General features: G+C 36.8%; 1 protein-coding gene across 4 annotated transcripts in view; it reads right to left on the reverse strand.

Moving 5' to 3' along the window:
• Nucleotides 1-21,357, reverse strand: part of wwox (WW domain containing oxidoreductase) — a 1,268,497-nt gene that overhangs the window by 762,415 nt on the left and 484,725 nt on the right. The window contains exon 9 of one of the 4 annotated variants that reach the window (XM_039763362.1): nt 3,232-3,270. The exons of the other annotated variants lie outside the window; for them this stretch is intronic. Coding sequence (XP_039619296.1) covers nt 3,247-3,270 — 24 coding nt within the window. The 3' untranslated portion in view covers nt 3,232-3,246. Of the gene's footprint in view, nt 1-3,231; nt 3,271-21,357 lie in introns of those variants that run through there. 4 annotated transcript variants of the gene reach the window in all.

Consider the following 21,357-nt stretch of genomic DNA (forward strand, 5'->3'; position numbering starts at 1 on the left):
ACAGGCTTGTAAGGTTTTAGCTTAAGTGCTCAGGGTTTTGTCAGCTATCACATATGAAAGCATAGGCATGTAAATGGATACCTAGAGGTAAAACTAGGCCACAAATGTGAAATCACAAAGACTGGATGAACTTTAGGTGCCTACCAAAGCAGCACAGTCACAAAGTTAAAGGAGTATGGTCCCACCAGAACTGGCTTTGATTTGTCTATCATTCCTGAATTTGAAAGGTAAAAAGTTGAATAAACCAAAGAGGTCGATAAAAGGGTCATTGTAGTTCTAATAGGTAGGGCTCCAAGGCTGAGATGGAAGAAGCTGACCAGCTGCCAGCAAGAGATTTTTTTTTTAAACCCAGTCAGGGCAGAGTGGAAATAAATCTTTATGTAACTAAGCGTATAAGAGACATAACAAACATGTAAGAACTAAGCATTTGTGGTCTGATGAAACAAAATTATAATCTCTTAGTTTAAATACAAAGGCAACACATTTCGTTGCTCAGGTCACAGCAAATCTACCATAAAGCAAGAAGCAGGAAACACCAGGTTATTGGCCATTTTTCACTGGAAGGGACTACAAAGCTTGTTAGCATACAGTGCATATATTGGTGTTAAATACAAGCAAAGCCTTGGTAAAAAATACTTAATTCTGCAACCACCTGAAGTTTAAACTAATGTTCTCCTGTTCCATAGATAATGACACACAGAAAGAAGAAGCAACACAAAAGTAAATTAGAAAAAAGAAACTGAATGTTCAAGAGTAACCCAATCAAAGTCAAAACCTAATCCAAATGATAATTATATGTTGCAAGTTCAGTATTTTAAAATACGTGATGCTAAAATCAACAGATTTAATGAATTAAAATTCAGTTTTAAGGTCATGGGAAACCATAGTCCATTTTGGTATCATCATGTGCAAGGCAGTAAACAGAACACCCACTGTAGGGAGCACACATACTGGGTCAGTGTTACCAGTTAATCTAATATACACAGCTGTGGTACGCAGGAGGAAAATAACAGCACCCTGGACAAAATCAAAACAAAAACAACATACAGACAAAGTCAAAAGACATCTGCTCAACATATTAACCAAGCCAGAAAATAAACCAATCTCCTGAAACAGGGAGGCAGAAGTGCTAATCAATGCACCACCATGTTGGTCCTCAGTTCATATTTGCAAATATTTTGGCATACTAGGAATCTTGGTAAGAACACATTAAGGATGGCACAGTGGAGGGAAATACTATGGAAAACTTGCAAGAACAAAAACAGTAAACCACACTAGCAGTGGCAGAGAGATCTACATTCCAGTACGGAAACAGAGGTGACAAGTGAGAGGCAAAGACTGCTATGCACTCCAGTTGAAGTAAAAAGGCCTGGTGCAGATAGTGGGGACGTCAGATCCTATACTTGGCAAAAGAAAAATGACAGTGTTGTGGGGGGGAAGGTGGTAGCAAAGACACAATCTTCCCACATTGTGAAAAAGTTTTTGTCTAGATGAGAGATTCTGGAAAACCTGATCAATTAGTAGTTACTGACAGCTCAGGGTTACAGGGAAAGCTCAAGACACTAAGGGAATGTCAAATACATGGCATCTGAACCTGGAAGTGACTGAAAGGTTTGGCCTGGAAGTAAAATTGAGAAGGGGTTTAAAACTGCCTCAGGCTAGAGCTAGAGCAAATCTAGCAAAGAGACAAGAGCTGGGCTAGCAACCTTTCAGCAGAAGAAGGGGCCAAGATTGTGGAAAAAAAGAAAATGCTTTTGTGGTACTTAAGAGTGGACAAATGGACAAGTCACCCTGCTTGCCATTCAGGGATTACCAACTATGCAGGGAGGCTGGGAAGTGGAGCAGGTTGTACTTAATATTTTGTGTAATTCCTGCATTGATCTTTCTTTTGTGAGCTGCACCTCTACAACAAAATCTTTAAATTTATCTAGTGACCTACTGGTGAGGATAATAAGAATGTAAACCTTTCACTATAAATGAGTATTTATGTGACTGAAGGTGCATCAGATTACCTTATATGATTTTAGTACAACTTCAATAAACTCACTAGTATTTAAAAAAAATCATAACCCTATTACTATTGATCCAAAGCAGCACCAGTATGGCCAGGAAACCACCAAAACTGTGATCCAAGCACCAGGGAAGATGTAAAAACTTTATTTAACTTTATAAACTCCTAAATCTCACAGAGGCCTTAAAAAAGTAGGTAAGAGGTAAGAAAATAAATTTAGCAACCTTGATTAATATAATTGAACATGCTAGAGGTCATAACTGAACTTCCTGGATTAATTTATACTAGGGTATGGGTTAGAGAATCTACGAGGGAGTGGGGACGGAGGGTTTGTGGGGGGGGGCACAAGGACCAGCATTATTTTTTAAGCATGGGCAGAAAACACTAATTTTGAGTTTTCTGCCAAAAGGTACTAAAGAAAATCATCTTTTATCTCAACAAATGTTACAGTATAAACTCCTAATCAAAGTATCTATATAACTTTTAACAACTGGAAGAAGAATGATCAGAATTTACTGATTTAAAAAAAAAAATCACAGTAAAGAATAGGCTGTTATAATTAAGACCGCAGATTTTTGGGGGGCTCACCTTTTACCAGGGTCATCTGATCTAAATGTGGCAGGCAGTAACATGTTTAGTACAACAAACAGAATGTGTCACAGAACAAGCATTGTAGCATGTGACAGAGACGTTTTAAAGTCAGCAGGTCCCCAGTTCGTGATTGGTAGTAGGGTTGGTACACCATGAGGACTAAACCAGAATCAAAACATCAAAGCCAAACACAACTCAAGACAGGAATGATTTTCCCATATTGATTATCTTTTTATTGATTGTTTGATTGTTAAAAAACTCACTAAGGTTCTTCATTTGCTTCAGTTTCAATCTGGATGCTTTGCTGAGTGCACCACCTTCATTTAATGTGCAATGGTGCAAATGTCATAAGCCAAAGTAGTATATGCAATGAATTAGGATTGTGGCAGTCAAATGGCATAATTTGTACTTCTTCTTGTCGTGATAACACATTGAAACAAAAGCACACACCATACAATAATGAACCATGCGATCTTGGCAGGCAGGTAATATATCACATTTTCCAGTGCTGAATACAGAATGGCGAAGAAATCAAACGTGTGTTTGTCTGCTTGTGGTGCAGATATACAAAAACCAAGAAAGCAGTATGCCAGACTACCATTGAGTTGCCTGTGTAGTTTACAGCCAGAACTTTCACAAGCTGTTCATCTCTCTCTCTCTTTCATTTTCTGTAAGCAAAATACAAAAAGAAACTGTTATCTCCATTATTGTCAGTTATCTAAATCTATCATGGACATCTTCAGCAACGCAACAGCTGAATTATTCTCAAAAGTAAACCAAGTCTAAATGTAATACTAGTTATTAAGACACACTAACAGTCACTTGAACATGAACTTAACATGCACAACACCAGATAGGCATGAAAACTACAAGTACGTAGTGACTGGTTTTGGAATTGAACACTAACTTGAAGGAGCTGCAAGCCATCAGTGCGCACAACCATTTGATAAAATATCTACTAGGTGTGCAAACCCAATAGAAAAAAAATGCTGGTCATTATCAGTCTTAATCCATTTAAAACATTTCCTTCGCCCTCAAAATTAATTGCATGCATAGTTGCTCTTCATAATATCTCAAAGTAAAGACATTCTGTAAAACTGTTAATCATATATTAACACTTGCTTTACAAGAAATCACCTTGATTATAAAATCATTTTACCTTTAAAAAGGACCTAAAATCTTTTTAACGCATTCCATGAAACTTTGACATTTTTCAAAAGATCTAACTAGTCACATCCTATGTCCTCAATTATCAAAAGGTTTTTGAGCAAAGATAATACAGCATCTATTTAATTTTACTGTAATAATGGATGACAAATATGTATTTAATGAGTACCACCAAATATTAAATCCCAATCCGTGACTTGACAATAGAGACTGACAAATAAATAGGTACAGTGGCAGCAACTTTGCCGATTTTGTACTGAAGCATGTTGTTACAATAAGCACTATTTCTGTAGACAAAGATCTTAACTTATTATTTAGTCTACATCATCGTCCTTCCACATGGGTTATACCAGGCATATCCCACTGCTAGAAGACTCTGGGAATGCCAGAGGCTATACTGATGGGATCATATTCCTGGACTGGAATGGAAGCATCTGGGTATTCTACAGCAAGGACTGCAGTATACTCCAAAAGTAAAGATGGCAAAGTCCATCCACTTGGTTGCTAAAACAACCTCTGGTTGAAAAAGTAGACAAAGTAAAGAGAAATTCAGCAACATTTCTTCTTCACAAGAGAAAAATGAAAAATCCATCCATCTATCTACTACACAACACACTTAATCCATCACAGGAGTGCAGCATTGCTAGAATAAAAGACAACAACTAAAGGATTGATAATTGTATTCTTTTTTGTTTTTTAACCGCTGAAATTTAAAAACATTTTTATGGAAACGTATTGACTTAAGCATAGAAAATCATTAACATTTTTCAGGGTATTTTAAATCACTTCAGAAAAACAAGATTAATAAATATCTATGCAATGGAAATAAAACAGGCTGTGAAAAATAATGTAGACAAATTTCAAAAAGTGAAAACATAATGTGCATAGAGCTGATCTGTACAAAATCCATTATCTTAAAGTTATATGCATAGACTGCTCTTGCTCATTTAGCTACTTAAAAACAAATAGAAAGGTTAAAACTTAAATAATGAATAATTACAAATCATCTTACATCTAAATATCATTTGCTTCAAAGATAAAAAATTATTTCTCACGGAACATTTATTAAAAATGAAACATGAAAATTACACAAGTATCCATTTTTCCATTGTGGTATACGGATTAGGATACATTAATTTGAGACAAAATGCATATAGTATTCAGTTGTATGGAATAAAGCTTATGATCTAATATTTAATTAAATTGTACAGTGTATCTGCCCCCTAAATTGGGGATTAAAAGGTTATTTTGACCATGTTGTAAGAATCATTCACTAATTCATGCAATCACTTGTTTTTGGGGTCTGTTCATTCTAGCACAGGGTCACAATGGCTAATGCCAACTAAGGAAGCATCAGGCAAAAGGTTGGGACCAACCACCTTGGAAATTCGTAAAGGGAAAGATTCAAGGCTTTGACTGTTGATTCTGCTATCTTGTAGTACAACAAATACAGCATTCAACTAATGTGCTTCCACGATTATAGTTTTAACTTCTATTGCTGTAGATGTGTGGGAGCCATTATTTAGGACTATAAGCTTGCTTTAATTGATGAATTAATTACTCATTGCATGTAATGTATGTTATTAAAAGGCTTAGAAATTAATCAAGGGAAAAGCCTTCTACACAGAATCCATCCATGCCTTGTGCATAAATAAATATTACACTAATCTGTCCCACATAGTTGAAAGAATTTCCGTGTTTTATTCTCACTTTCTAACAAGCACAGAAATACAAAATGATGGTAACAAAATGAAATATACTTGAAACTTAAAACATGTTAAACTGTGCTATGTATGTACGTTAAAAAAAATAAATAACTACATGTGACTAACAGTATATGGCAATGGGGCAGCACATACAGATTGAAATTCCACTCTAGTCACTGCCATGGGTGTGTGTGTTTCCCTTTGAGCATGATTTTCTTGCCACCCAAAGACATGCCCATTACAGTACTTTGGCTGGTGGCCCTAAATTAACGTAGTGAGATTGAGTGTGAGTGTACACCATATGATAAGCTGGTGCCACATTCACATTTGTTTCTTGCTGTGTGCCCAAAATTTCCAGGACAGATTGTGGCTCCCCACCACCCCACCTAAAGTGGAAAAAACAGATTTACAGCAATGGAAGAAGAGGATAATACAGCATTAATGCCATCAGCAGCATGTCCATTAAGGGTAATTTTTGCACAAATATAGTTAAGAATACAAGCCCCTGTTTTAAAACAGCCAGTTCATGTGGAATAAACAACAAGGAGAACAATCATTCTGATGTGTACTTCACACGTCTTTTACAGTCGCAGTAATTAGACTCTGCCACCCCTTTTCAACACATTTCAAAATACTTCAATTAACCTAACAAGCTCTTTGCATAATGTGTAATTAGCAAACTATTTATGTGGTTTAATTAGAGTGTATATAAACTAGAGGCTACATATTTTCTAATTCATTAGGTTTTGATTAGTTTAAACAGCTGATCTTAAAAACTATGCTTTGCCTGACCAGGTGAGCCATGTGTTTCTGCAGGTCTCCTCCAGTGTTGGAAAAATAAGAAGTGAAATGGGCTGAAATCAACTCTGGAAATGACAGATTGTCAGAATTTGCAGTCTATTTAAATTAGGCACAATACGAGGATCCTAATAAATAAAATTTTTACATCAACATGAAAAAGTTTGTTAAAATATGTAAGGAAACTGGCTAGAAGGTGGTGCTTCTTTAACTTATCTTAAATATTTAGTGTACTGACTGCCAGTAATAACTTTTCAAGTGGAAATAGTTAATTCAGTTGCCCTTTGCTTCAGAACATTTCAGTGGCTCTGGACCTAAACATAAAATCTATTTATAGTGAATATTACCAGCCAGAGGCATAAAAGGATTTTACTTTTAAGAAAAAAAGCAAAGAAAAAGAGACAAGGGGAAAAAAAAACTTTTTTGATTTCAAAGCAACCGCAAAATTCTTTCTCGAAAGCCAGTTCTGTTTCTAGGGAACAGTGGCTTTAATAAAGTTGTTCATTCTAATTAAATAGTGTATATAATTTAGCAGCTTAATCTGCAGGTTGCTGTACATAGAAAGGATCCGCTCCAACACCCTGAACAAAGTTGGCAAAATAAAGCTCACAGGGGAGAGTCTAGCAAAGTGGATTTTCTCTCAATAACGTATGTCGGCACATGCTGGGCTATGGAATCCTCAGGAAGGGGAAAAAAAAATAGTGGCACCTCCACAATCTGTCCCTTTCATCCTCAGCCAAAGTTGAAAAGCAAAGTGCTTCTCCAAATCAAAAACACAATTATTCATGTGTTAGCAGATGTCCTTCGGCCAGCGGGCAGGCACTTTCCTGAAAAACACAATGCCATACAAAGTCGCTGCTGTGAGATCAGCATGCCAGCCTTGCTCCTAAGAACTACTGAGGGAGAAAAAAATGAAAACATTGTAATAGGTTTTGAGGTCAGTTTTGATAATGAATTAAAATACCAACGAGGGATCCGGAGGAGACAGAGAGAGAATTACAATGTTACTATCCTGTATTCCTTTCCTCTTGACCTTTTTCATATAATAAACCACTCATAAACCATTGTAGGCAAAGATCATTTTGCAAAAAACAAATACATTAAATATATATTTGAAAATTGGTCATCCTAGTACTCCACAGCCAATACATTGTCACACCAAAACATTTAGTTCATTTTTTTTTAATCACATGCAGATCCACTGTCATTATCTTCTTTCCCAGAACAGGCTTCATTTGGAACAATGGACATCGACATCTGCGCTTGTATAATAAAGACAGCATTAAGCCAGCTTTTTGAATTGCATGTTTTGAATGTATTTAAAAGTGAATTTCACCAAAGAAAAAAAAAAATCAAATCTACCATCATAAGCATTTGTTTAGAGAATGTAGTTAGTCACATTTTGTAACACAGAATGCTCAAGTCACATGTTTTATTAGAATTGCTCCAGTTTTAATCTGACTGTTCTTCTTTGATTTTATAATTTGAACAAAATTTTCCCTTGTATTGTCTCGGCTAAGTGTTTTTATAAATTCTACATCTTCTATTATGCCCTAGTAAATTGGTGCTCATTTTGTTAAATTGATTATACAATCCCCACTGTTAAAAGTTTGATTACTAGCAGAAAATGAATGCATTATTTGTAATGTTGTGGTATTAATATTCATTACAAATCAGAAGAATATATAAATGCCACACAAACTTTGGCTATTTCATATTGAGGTGGGAGTGCAGCTGCACTGAGGTGGCTCTTGTGATTAGTGAAATAAGTTTCATCATCTCTTATATATGCCAATGCTGCATTTGTGATATTCAAAGATAAACTAACGACATGTTTTAAGAGAAAATGGATTACAGGGCAGATAGGAGCTGTAGTTAGTAATGCTATTTTCTATCTTCATGGCTAAACCAGGTTCCACTTTAAATATTTTATAGATTTTGCCCTAGGTCTTTTGTGAAACAAATCCTAAAATGCTGCTTTGTATGGAACCTGAATGGGCCTAAGAATGGCCCAAAAATGTGGTGACGTCACTGTCACTGAATATACAACGTCTACATTGTCTAACAGATCACAAGCCTTATTTTTCTGTTTTATTGTTAAGTACATATTATTTGCAATATTATTATTTTATGCAACACTTATTTTTTATGAAGAATGAAATGACAACTCCATTGATTGAAGATGAAGTACCACTTATGGACAGTGCTCAAAGGCACTCAGAAATGCTGAAGTGCTGCATAGAAGCAAATAGGAAAGATGATGGCAGAAACTAGCAACCTGTTCAGCATAAAACATGCAAAAAATTACAGCAACAGTATAGATAAGTAGAAGAAAGAAAATAACCTATTAATTTTATTTCCTCCATGTCTACTATACAAACAAGTATGAATAGATCTACCGCTTTGTGTGTGACATATATGATGTACAAAGTGATGCCTCCTTTAGAGATACGACATTGAAAACAAAGGCATCAAGAACCAAGACAGTGGCCTAATTCTAGTTCCTGGGGATAGTGGAAAAGTAAAATGAGGGCTGTAATGCAACATGCCTTATTTTAAAATAAGACATTCAAATAGATCTAGCTGTTTAAATGATGATAACAAGAAAATTAAGTTAATATATTAATAATAATAATAATAATAATAATAATAATGCTTTAAATGCTTAACATTTATAAGCACTTTTCTCACTACTCAAAGCACTTCAGTGAGTGATGAGCCACTTCATCTACCACTAATGTGTAGCATCCACTTGGATGATGCAATGGAAGCCATTTTTGCACCAGTATGCTCACAACACATTAGCTGTTAGGCGGTGGAGTGGTGGGAGAGAGGTAGCCAATTAGAGACAGGGGAGGGTTAGGGGGTCAGAATGACTAGGCTACAGAGGGCAATTTAGGTAGGACATCAGGATACACCCTACTCTTTACAAAGGATGCCCAGGGACCTTTTATGACTGCAGAGAGTCAGGACCTCAGTTTGACATATCATCCAAAGGATGGCACCATCTTAACAGCACAGTGTCCTTGTCACTGCACTTGGGCATTAGGATTCACATTCCCTCAGGCAGGTTAAGTGTCCCCTGTTGGCCTCACCAACACCTCTTCAGCAGCAACCCAAGCTTTTCCTAGATGGTTTCCTGCTTAGCTTCAGGTGGATGACCTGTTCTGACCCACATGTGGTATAGTAAATAGTCTTTACACAAGACAAGAGTTCCTAAATCTTTACCCTATATTTCACCTTGCACAATACTTAAGAGGTACTGTAGGATATTAATCTGAAGGCTTGTGGTTGCAGCCACATTGATATAATACAAAGCCACAGGACCTGTATTATACAACGAATAAAGATAATTCACCTTTGTATTTAATATTAGACAGATGTAGATAAATAATTTTTATACACATTCAATGGCCAAGGTCAGCCCTAGAAACAACTGTATATTACAAGAAATAGCATTTAATTGATTAAATTAAATTGATCATTTACATTTTAAATGCACGTCATACTTAATATACAAATCTTTAAATAAGGCATTTAGTTGAAAAAATAATCAAAGAGAAAAAATTTAAAAAATTTTTAAAGGTGTGAGATCCTTAACATGTTAAACATGATAAAATCAGACAGAAATGCAAACAAACCAAATCCCACTTTACAATCATAGTTCATATTCTTATCCACAGTAGTGGATACATTTAGCATTTGAGAAAGGAGCAATGATTAAGAGCTTATATTAGAAAATATGTGCTCAACATGTCTGTGCCAGGAGCCAGCTAAGAAACCCTTCGTCTCCAGCAGCCAGCGTGGCTTCACAAAATAGAAAGCAAAATTCACCAAATCAAAATGACTAATCACAGGGGAGATCTGAACACTCTGAGGAGGTGACATAACCTTGTAACAGGTCCGTTTGCACTTATTGATTGTCTGAAAATAATTAAATTCAGAGTGTTGAATATTATTCTTGCTATAGTATAAAAAGGCAATAATCATCAAGCTCATGTATAAGTTAGTTTTAGCCAAACACAATACTATTAAAGTTTAATAACATAAATATGTACTTCATTAATAAGCATACCTCTAAACATACCACTCTACATATAATAAAGTTGATTCCTTTAGTAAAAACACAAGCAGTTTCTCATAAAGTGTGATTATTAGTTCAGCTTTTCTGTTTGAATATGACAGCACAAAACTAAATCCTCCCTAATGGCTACATACTCATAACCATTCTATTCACAAATTATTTTTTTCCTTGAACAGTACTATTGCCTTTGCAGCTGTAAAGACTTGTGTTGTCCCTATGAACCACCCACCGTTTGTGCGGACATGCTCTCCATGTCTGTGTCATTTTTCTCTGGATACTCCAGTTTTTCCACATATCTATATCCAAGTGCCCCTGGCGATGTAAATTGTTCTTGTGTCTGTGACTACTGATTTGCTTGCGAGTATACTATATAATGGACATGAACACCATTCGGGATTCATGATGCTCTCAATTACACCATATTGGAAAAAGTGGGTTCAAAAAATAATGTTTCTAAGTGGTAAGAAAATGCATCTGCCCTGCAAATCCTAAATATATAAATACTGATAAAGTGACTTTCAATTATTAACAATACCCTTTACAAGTACTGTAGGATTGTAAATTACTAGGGGGCTTTGCCCCCTGCTCACTTCTCTCGCCCAGCCCCTTTTACCCCCCAGGGTGCGCTACGTGCCAACCACTTCATATCTCTGCCTCTCGCGTTGTGGTGAGGGGGGCTGAACACACACTAAGGAGATGTGGTCGCTCCTCCGAAACCCCCTCTTAAACGGTGATACAACGGGAAACAAATAATTTTTTTTACCTCCTCTATGTTCCATCAGCTGGCTTGCTGCTTGTGCCACACAGAGTGATCTCCATCTTGTACGGCGCTTCAAACATTGAAAAGCCTGTTCAGCAGCTGTCCTTTTGTCTCACGGGACATTAAAGTGTCTCCGAGAACATCACGTCTCGACCTAAGATTTTTTTTTATAATAGAAAGACGTATTTTGTCCCAAGCTATATTTTTATTGCATGTTCAATAAGAAGAAAAACCTGAAGATAAAATAATATTCATGAGCAGATATCTTAAACACGTTCAAACACTGCAATTTAATGTTAGCATAAGTATTCAAACCTCACATACCATTTGATCAGGCTATCGTTTGCTACATAACAGTTTTAAGTCTTTTGAGGCTGCATGTGTCTCTGCTTTGCACGATCACCAAAATTGATTTTTCCCAATCTTCTTGCCATTTGTGGGCAAGTATTTTTATAATGGACTTCTATATCGCAATGGTTTTGAAGACTAGATTTTGAATGGGTCATTGAAGAACATTCATCCTTTTACTCTTGAGATAATGTAACATGATGTCTTGTCACTGTGCTGTGGATTATTGTCTTGCAAACAGACTGTTTTGGAGTACCATGTTCCATCCCTTTTCTCTTTACGTACACCAAGGTGATCAACTCTTGAGCTTTTCCACCAGTATACTTTATTATCAGAATATTGCTCCCTGAGGCATAGACAATTTGTGAGTTGAGTTTGAACACAAAAGCCTTTTCCTAAAACATAAGTGGCTCACCGTCATGCATTTTAATGGCTATTAATAATGCTGCTTTATAAATAATGTCTTCTATCTTTTATCACACACATGCACATGGGAGACGGTTTAAGGGCTTTGGTGATGGTAGTCCAGGTGATGGCGCTGTATGATAATGGCTCTTCTGCAGAAAGGAAGACTGACAGCTCTCCTCCTCAGATGTCACTTCTACCTATGTTGACCAGCCTACTCTTGCCTTCACAAGTCATAACCAGAGAGGATGCCATCTTTGTCAGTCACCTGAAATAACTCTGGTCTGAGGAAGACTCGATTTGCATTCAGCTCAGGTGTTAGATTTATTCATTATTTACTCAATTATACTGATGTGCTGTAAAGTGCTCCATCACTTTGATTTGTCTTGTGTGACAATAAGAGGCTCTATACCAGCGCTCTACCCAACACTGACAGACAAACAGGGAGGCACACTACTAAAAACAAAGTGCTTTTATTTTTCTTCGCTTGTGTGGAATGTCTTCCCCATCCCCATGAGCCCACAACACAGTCCAATAAGCACTATCAATCACAATCCCAATATTTCTCTTTTACTTCTCTTTAACTTCCTCCACTCCTGTCTGGCAAGCTTAGCCCCTGTCCTCTCGACTCTGGCTCTCAGAGTGGTGGCTGCTGGCTTCTTTTATAGCCAACCTGGAAGTGCTCCAGGTGTTTGATGACCAATTTCTGGCTGCACTTTCTGGTATGGTGGATGAACCGCCCACACTGGCTCAGGAACAACTGCAGCACCCCCTGGTGGCAACCCCGGATCCCAACAGGGTTGTAGAGAACGCCATCTCCCATGGAGCCTTGCGGGAATCCGAGGCACCACTGGTACCCAGGGGGGCTGCAATCTAGCGTCCCAGGGGAGGTACTGTTTTGACCAGGCTTGCTCCCCCGGTCCATACAGTAAAGAGGCATCCCAGCTGAATGTGACACTTGTCTTGTTGTTACACGTTCCATTTCTAACAATTTATGTTTTCTATTAAACAAAATTAAGCTATGTTAGTTAATAGTTATAGAAGTTAATAAAGTATATATCAAATCAAATCAAATATCAAATCAATTTGCATTTTGATTGAATTTCACTATACTACGTACATGTGACAATATCACTACTACTTTAATGTTCAAGCCAGTAATCTGCAGAGCTGGTCTAATATTTTTACTGCACTCTCATTCACTGAACTCTGACAATCAGACAGTGTGATTGTTGGCCTGTCTGTAGCCACTTTCACAAGTTTCAAACTTTGTAAGATTGAGAATTTTGATGGATGTCAGTTTTTTGAACATGACTGGGTGGTGTGATGTGATTTCCATTTCTTCAGCCAACAAAGCTCAAGGCTCAATGGTAACTTGTATGAATGCCTGTAGATACAATATGTTTGTGAGTATGCCCTATATGAACTGGTATACTGTACTATTCCAGTTTCTGACACTCACCATGACCCAGAAAATGGGATGTATTATGTCGTACTCTTCAGTCTTCATTTTCATACTATTTGTTCAATATATGTGATAAATGATTTCTGCATCCAATAATTTTCATTAAAAAAGAGTGACATCAGTGGTGCACAGACTGATAGTGGCCAAAAGGAAAGCTGTTAAATCCATCAGTCAATTCAATTAAGGATCACTGGGGCTGCAGTATATCTTTGCAGGATCAGGCACAAGGCAGGAATTAACCCTGGTCAGTGAGCCATGTTCACACACACTAACACTCACTCAAACCAGGAAAATATGAAGAATCTCTGATTACTCTAGCACACATGCTGCATCTTTGGAATGGCAGTTGTACACTACATTCACATGATCAGAATAAAGAGGCCAGAGCACAAGGGTCTGAATAATTCTTCTGACCTGAAATTAAATAAAAAAATTACTAAGTGGGTCTATAAAATTTTTATTTTTTAGTATATGTCAAATCAAGTTGCATTTTGATTGAATTTCACTATACTACGTACATGTGAGAATATCACTACTACTTTATTGTTCAAGCCAGTAATCTTTGCAATGCAAATGCAAATCAGAACAAGATGTGCAAGCATCATTTATAATCCAGCAAGTTTTCAAAAATGTTACTGTCTGAAGCCTACTAACAGACACTGTGCATTCAAGGGAAGGTGTTGGTGCAAATGTTATTGAGGTGCTGCCCAGTGTTGGACTCTATTGTGACCAATACAACTTCCTAACTTACTTGGATTTTTACTGCTACACTACATGTGTAGAAAATCCTAGAGTTTTTTTCTTTTCCTTAGCTGTAAAATAAATAATGGATAATTATAGTCTTTCCTCTAACTACAGCTGGGATTCATGATAGTGACAAACAAATTATTATTTTCCTCCATCACAAAATCAGGAAGGAAAACAAATACATGTTAATTTATGCCCTCACTTAATCTTGGTTTTTAATTTTAATTATATTCTTTACTATGGGCAACTGCAACCACAGATTGCTATTACTACTGATGATTCTATGTTTATTACAAATGTGCACTTCATTGACTTTAACATATACAAACATTTATATGTAAAAGCTGGAGAAAAACAATTAAAATATAATAACACAGAAACCCCAATGATACCACACTACATTTTTACTCCTGTGTTTTGTAAATTATACATTATGTGGGAGACGTTTAAGACTCTGCGCACTGTGGGTTTCAGACTTTCTCCCCATATTACCTTGTTTTCTTTCCAGAATGTTTTATGTGCATGGCACCAAATGCCTCAATACAAAAATAAATGAATTTTAGTAAAAACAATATCTGCCTTAGCCTTCCAGTACGACATAAAAGTCAGCTTTCATATGTGACAGTGTTTTTACATGAAAAGTGTTAATAATCTCTCAAGATTTTAGTGGATCATTCCCCATTCTTTCTTGACACACGTTTTACACAACTGATGGAAATTCTGCGAAGTGTTGTTATCAGCCCACTGTAATTATGTTCCAAACCACTCAAACGCAGTCTACATCCCAGACTCCCATCATAAATGAGAATCCCACCATAAAATTGTACAGATGAACAAGAGACAAACTTAAGAAACAATTCATTCAAAATACTGCTTTGTTATGTGTACTTTATTAAGGTTTAAAATTCCATACCTAAGATGTAAACTTGGACAACCTGCACCAAATATTCTTTTTGTAATTTAAATTTATTTTAAATTGGGCTCAAGTTAAAACAGAAAATGGAAGCATACATGTGAAACAGACAGCAAAGACGCAGACTGATATACATATGACAACATAATGTTGCCAAGATAGACTTTAGCTTTTCAGGACCTCAAACTGGATTACTTGTGACTGTCAACTGATAAACTGACAGACTCTTGGTGGTGTTAATGCTTTTTTCAAAATTCTTATCATCTTTGGGCATTACTGAGATTAACCTACATTTAATTACACAAAGAAAAATGTTAATTATTAATCTCTCTATTATAAAAAAAAAATCCTGTGGGAGGGAATGACTAGGAGACGATACGTGATCTTCACGTTAAGATCATGGAAGACAAATAAAAGACCCGCGAGACAAAAGAGAATGGCCACGGAGCATCTCGCAGGGATATAGAAAATGAGATTCTTGCAAGACAAGCCCTACTTAAAAGCAATATCAGAGTGCGGCCAGCAAAAAAAAATCAGTAGTGTAAAGACATGAAGCACACACAGATACAGGGGTCTCAGTGCATATAAAGCATATAAAGGACAATACGTTATAAATGAAACGTCAAAGACTAAAAGATCGCATTAATGCAAACAAAAGGAAATTAATCACCAGGACCAGGTGTAATTGAGAAAATAGCAGGACAAAGCGAGGTCAGAAATAAAAGGCAAAGAGCAGAAAACGAAGACTTTTCGCATTCGCATCATTCAATGCACAAAACATAGATTTACAAAATAATGGACCATACGCTATGAGAATCTGTGGTATCACAACATTTAAAGCACCGACAAGTTTAATTTCAAAGAAAACACAATTCAGTCAGTTGTATATTTATGATCACAGAGAAGCGATCAGAACGCGAGCAGAGACACGAAGTGGCAAAAAGGACAGCAGCTGTACAGGCTTTAAAATGATCAAAGGGCAGTGCAACAGCAGCAACCCATCTACCCCAACACAACGCGCGCAGCATTATCCGTCCTGCAAGAAAGAGATTTAACCATGCCCGGGGCCAGAAATAAAGGACAAGGTAGTGAGCCATCATTTAAAACAATTCCACAGACATCTAACCTAGCAGTTGTAGGATTGCTTTTGGCAGATAAGCATCATGTGCTCCCAGCTCTTAAAACAACAACATGCGACAAGCAGAACAGGCAGCTCGCAAGCAGAAGAAAGACAAGTATTGTTTTTACAAAAGTTTTCAAAGTAAAAGTGAAAATAATGCATATGTAACAATTCCCATGAAAATAACAATCTCTTTAAATTGTATATCCGGTAAACCAAACACGGGGTGGGTGAGCAAAGTGAAAAGGGGATGGAGCCCCTTAGTCTTTAAAATAAAAGTGTCACATATGTGTCAAAGGCAGTTAACTTAATTATAAAGAGTCAGTTTAGAACAGATCTCAAAATTACACTGCCTCTTATGTTCTAAGGATAGAAACAGAAGTGTAACCACAAACTGATTCTTTATTTTAAACGTAAAGGATGATGCTGTAAAACTCCAATCAATTTTTGAGGTACTTTTTCAATTAGAAGGAATGTGAGGGTGTATTCTCTTGTACCACTAGAAACAACATATGCACATTCTTATTCTCTTATTGGGTCTGTTTGGATTCACAATTAGCCTGTGTTATTACCAACCATCAAAAGAAATTATAAACACGATTAGTTTTTTTTCCACTTGTGAGTTAGGGACAGAATTCTTTTAAATAACAAGTTAGGAGTCAGGTCAAGTGGGGTTCCTTGCTCTACAGCAGAAACTGATATGAAATAGAAGAGACAAAGTAGACAACCTTAAAAAAGATGCCCACCAAAACTATGTGACTATGTGAAGTAAGGGGAAGAAAGGCAAGAAAGACAGGCCATGAATGATTTTATACTACTGACATTTGAGGACTTGTCCGAAATTGGTCAAGGTAGGCACAAGGATGAAATTAGAGAGAGAGAGAAAGCCTGCTGCTAGGTATTATGGGGACCATAGCATTTTATTTTCCCAGTGATTGCATGCAGTCCAAAACATCATAAATAAGTAGGACCTACCTCCTACTAATGCTGCTACCACAAAAGACCAACTCTAAAATAGTGATGTTTGATGACATCCCTAATATGGGAGGAAAAGAACAAACCATTAACATTAATTGCATAATTGAGATAGACTGTCATACATGTTTGTGGGATGTCCTGGATTAAATGAAGAACGGCAATACAAACACAGATATACTGTATAGGGCAAACACGTCATTATTTACTGCTCCACGGTGCCACTTACAGTATCCTGTAAAATGCCCAGATTATGTTAGGGCATTATGAAAATGAAATGGGTAATGTTGTTGCTTTACACTTCTTCAGCCATGTTTTGTTGCCTACTTGTGGTGCTTTCAGTATGACTTTTCTAGAAACCTGCTAAAACCGTAATTCATAGGGTAACCCTCCATTGACCTGGGGCGTGTGATTGTAACTGTGCCCTACCCTAAACTACCAAAGTAAAATGAGTGAAAATTAAAAATGAATATTGATATATTATTCAGTTATAGAAAACTGCAAGTGTGTTAATGGTGAGAGGCTAAGGGAGAAGAATACAGACTACCTAAAATTAGAGAAACTATGAGATAACTTTGCATTACACATTTCTTATTACTTAATAATTACATTTTTTAATTGTTATTAGGCACAGTGAACTTATAGTGTAACTCTAGCAAGAGTATACTGTTGGTACACTTTTATTTATACCACTGCTCAGGTTACATACAGTATTAATTACACTGCCTATTTATTTTCATTTAGGCAAGTAATTACTGATTAACTGCAGTGTAAATACAATGAAATAAAGCATGTAAAATGTAGCTGAACTTATTTATTATATGTGAAACTGGCATTATGCTATAAACTATATTATTATTAATATTTCCCAAAAGTGTTAAGTGCTAATGTGAATTTCCCCTTGGGATTAATAAAGTATCTATCTATCTATCTATCTATCTATCTATCTATCTATCTATCTATCTATCTATCTATCTATCTATCTGCTAAGAAAATAAACTATCAAGTGTAACATTTATTAAATGCACTTTGGGGTAAGCCAGTTTCAAAGCTGTGAAATCCAAACTAAGTCCTTTAAGGAGGACATTGCTGGTCAAAGTATTACTTGTACGGCAGGTAAACTGTCATCTTCAACACATCAATTTGTGTAAATAGTTACCATCAGAAATGGAATGACAGGGAGAACATATCGCTGTTGCCAAACTTTTCAGCCCTTTCTTCTCCTTCAGATAATTCTCTTTTTTGTTCTAAAAGGTTACTTTGGTAGGATTCTGTTATTAATTTGTCTTTGTTATTAAAGTAAGAAATTAACACTCACTAATATAAATAATCTTAGGCTCAAATGAACCTAAACAAACATAGTCTCGATACATTTCTTGGAAAAGTAAATGTTTTCACAATTGGCAGAAACAACAAAAGCACAGTAAAATTTAACAATGAGTTTAACTCATGACAGGACATAACTGATGAATAAGGAATTTTCCTGGAATAAAAACCAGCAGCTGCAGCACCCCTAAGCTACTTCTTTATACTCTCCAGGCTCTGAAAGTTTAAAAAAACTGTTAATCAAAAATGAAAACTAACAGACAGATACAGAAATGTGTGGATGACTGTTTAAAAAAATCAATGACAAAGTACGGCTTCAAATCTTGAAGAAGGAGAAATGCTTAACAGTCTGTCTTTATAACAAGAAACATTCTACAGTGTTCATCATATAGTATATTAAATTGTATTGTTCATTGAAGTAAAGCAATTATATTGAAAATCTAAGGTAAAATGTGGAATGAACAACACTTACAATTTCTGTAAATATCATTTGTCACAATGGAATGTTTTGACCCATGACAGATGGACATTCTGTCCAAACTTGGTCCCTGGTGTCCAGTGAAGAAACCCTATATCGGAATGTGCAGATTCTAAAAATGAATTAATGACTTCACACTGCAAATTATATCATAACATTTGTGGGAGTTCATTCCTGACAATCTTGGAGCTGCTGAGGTGTAGAACTTGTTATGAAAAACTGACAAAGATTTATTTGTGCTTTTATGTGAAAACTGGGGAAAAAATAACAACAAAAACGTGTGCCAGTTTGTAAAGGGACCACTGTCATACAACTAGCCGAAAAAGTAGCGTAGCCAATAATAAAAACATGTACTGATTGAAATTATCTTTTTTTTTTTTTAAATCCTTATAATTTAAATCGTGCATGGTACACTGGCTTGGCGATTAGTGATGCTACCACACAGATCAAGCATCCTGGGTGCAAATCTTGGAGATTGTCCATATGAGGTTCCCTGTCTTGTTCCCAGTATTGTTTGAATATGTTCTGGCTCCCCATGACCCTGAATTGAAATAAGCAGCTTTGACAACATTATATTATATTACCTAAACAATAAAATAATATTTTAGAAAACCCTCTTCTAAATATCACACATGCACATCTGTGGACTACTCTCAAGGTTCATCTGAGGTATATAATACTGCTCCCAGTCAGGAGAGGGTGGTGACGCTAACATTCTCCTCTCTTGGTCTGTCCATGGCCCAGGAAAGACACTCAGGGAGGGCAAAAGACACTGCTCCTGAAGGTCCCTGAGCTATAAATCCCACTGCTGCTGGAGAAAGGTGTTCGATCTTGCACCACAATACAACACAGAACACAGTTCCATCCTGACAGCCTTTCTGTCAATTAGCCTGACGGTAATTTTATTCTGGAAGCTTTTTTCTGCTACCACGAATAATGGCCCTAATTCGAGTTGAGTTAATAAGAAGATCTGAAAGTATTATTTGGAATTAAACAGGGAAGACTGGGTTTGCACCCCAACATTTTCTAGTGATGACTTGAAATTCTTTTACTCTACAAACAAAAATTCTCAACAGGTCTTCCAAGTACAGCTCATTAACGGTAACTGAACAAACCCCTTCATCCTTTTTGTGAACCATGAATGACCAAACATATCCTTACTCTACCGTCATCTTCTTCTTCTTCTTTCGGCTGCTTCCGTCAGGGGTTGCCACAACGGATGATCTTCTTCCATATCTTTCTGTCCTCTACATCTTGTTCTGTTACACTCATCACTTGCATGTCCTCTCTCACCACATCCATAAACCTTTGCTTAGGCCTTCCTCTTCCTCTTTTCCTGTTACCTGGCAGCTCTATACTTAACATCATTTTACCAATATACTCAGCATCTCTCCTCTGCACATGACTAATGCAATCTCGCCTCTCTGAGTTTGTCTCCCAACTGTCCAACTTGAGCTGACCCTCTAATGTACTCATTTCTAATCCTGTCCATCCTCGTCACCACCCAATGCAAATCTTAGCATCTTTAACTCTGCACCCTTCAGCTCTGTCTTCTGCTTCTGGTCAGTGCTACCGACTCTCTCACTCACATCAAATCAATCAAATCAAAATATTTATTGTCATTGTAGCAATGAGACGTTGTACAACGAAATTTTAGGTGCAATTTTCCAGTGCAAATAAATAAATAAATACAATAAAAAACAAAACACAATTCCTCAAGTTAAAACTAAACTAAAAAGGTAATAAAATAAGTACCAAAATAGTCCATAACAGCAGAACAATGTTTTCCACTCATACATACATCATATTGCACTTGTCCAATGTTAACTTAGAGCTGCAAACATGAGACTGTTTTGTAAACATGAAGGTGCACTAGGTCAGATCGACCACTTACTGTAGTAGCATTCAGCATGGTGATGGCTGAAGGATAGAAACTGTTTCTCAGTCTATTTGTCTTAGTCTTGATGGATCTGAAATGTCTGCCTGAAGGCAGGCGTTCAAACAATGCATGTCCTGGGTGTGATGGGTCCTGAAAAATTTTCTTGATGTTCCTGACACAACAGGAACTATGTACAGTAGTTCATCTAGTGAGGGGAGAGGACAGCCAACTATCTGCTGGGCAACCTTATGACCCTGTGGAGCTCTTTCCTCTGTGCAGCAGGAGAACCATGCACAGAGACAGTAGACCAGGATGCGCTCTGCTGTGCAGCGGTAAAAGGACACCAGCAGCTTCTAAGGGATGTTGTTCTTCCTGAGCACCCTCAGGAAGTAGAGTCTATTTTAGGCCTTCTTCACTACCTCAGCAGTGTGTGTTCCCCAGGTCAAGTCCTCCCTAATGGTGACTCCCAAGAAGCAGAAGTTTGAGACCTTCTCCACGCAGTCTCTGTTGATGATGAGTGGCTGGATGTTGTCTGCCTTCTTCCTGAAGTTCACGATGAGCTCTTTGGTCTTGGCTATATTTAG

The sequence above is a fragment of the Polypterus senegalus genome, chromosome 9 (assembly GCF_016835505.1).
Source record: "Polypterus senegalus isolate Bchr_013 chromosome 9, ASM1683550v1, whole genome shotgun sequence".
In the NCBI taxonomy this organism is placed as follows: Eukaryota; Metazoa; Chordata; class Cladistia; order Polypteriformes; family Polypteridae; genus Polypterus; species Polypterus senegalus.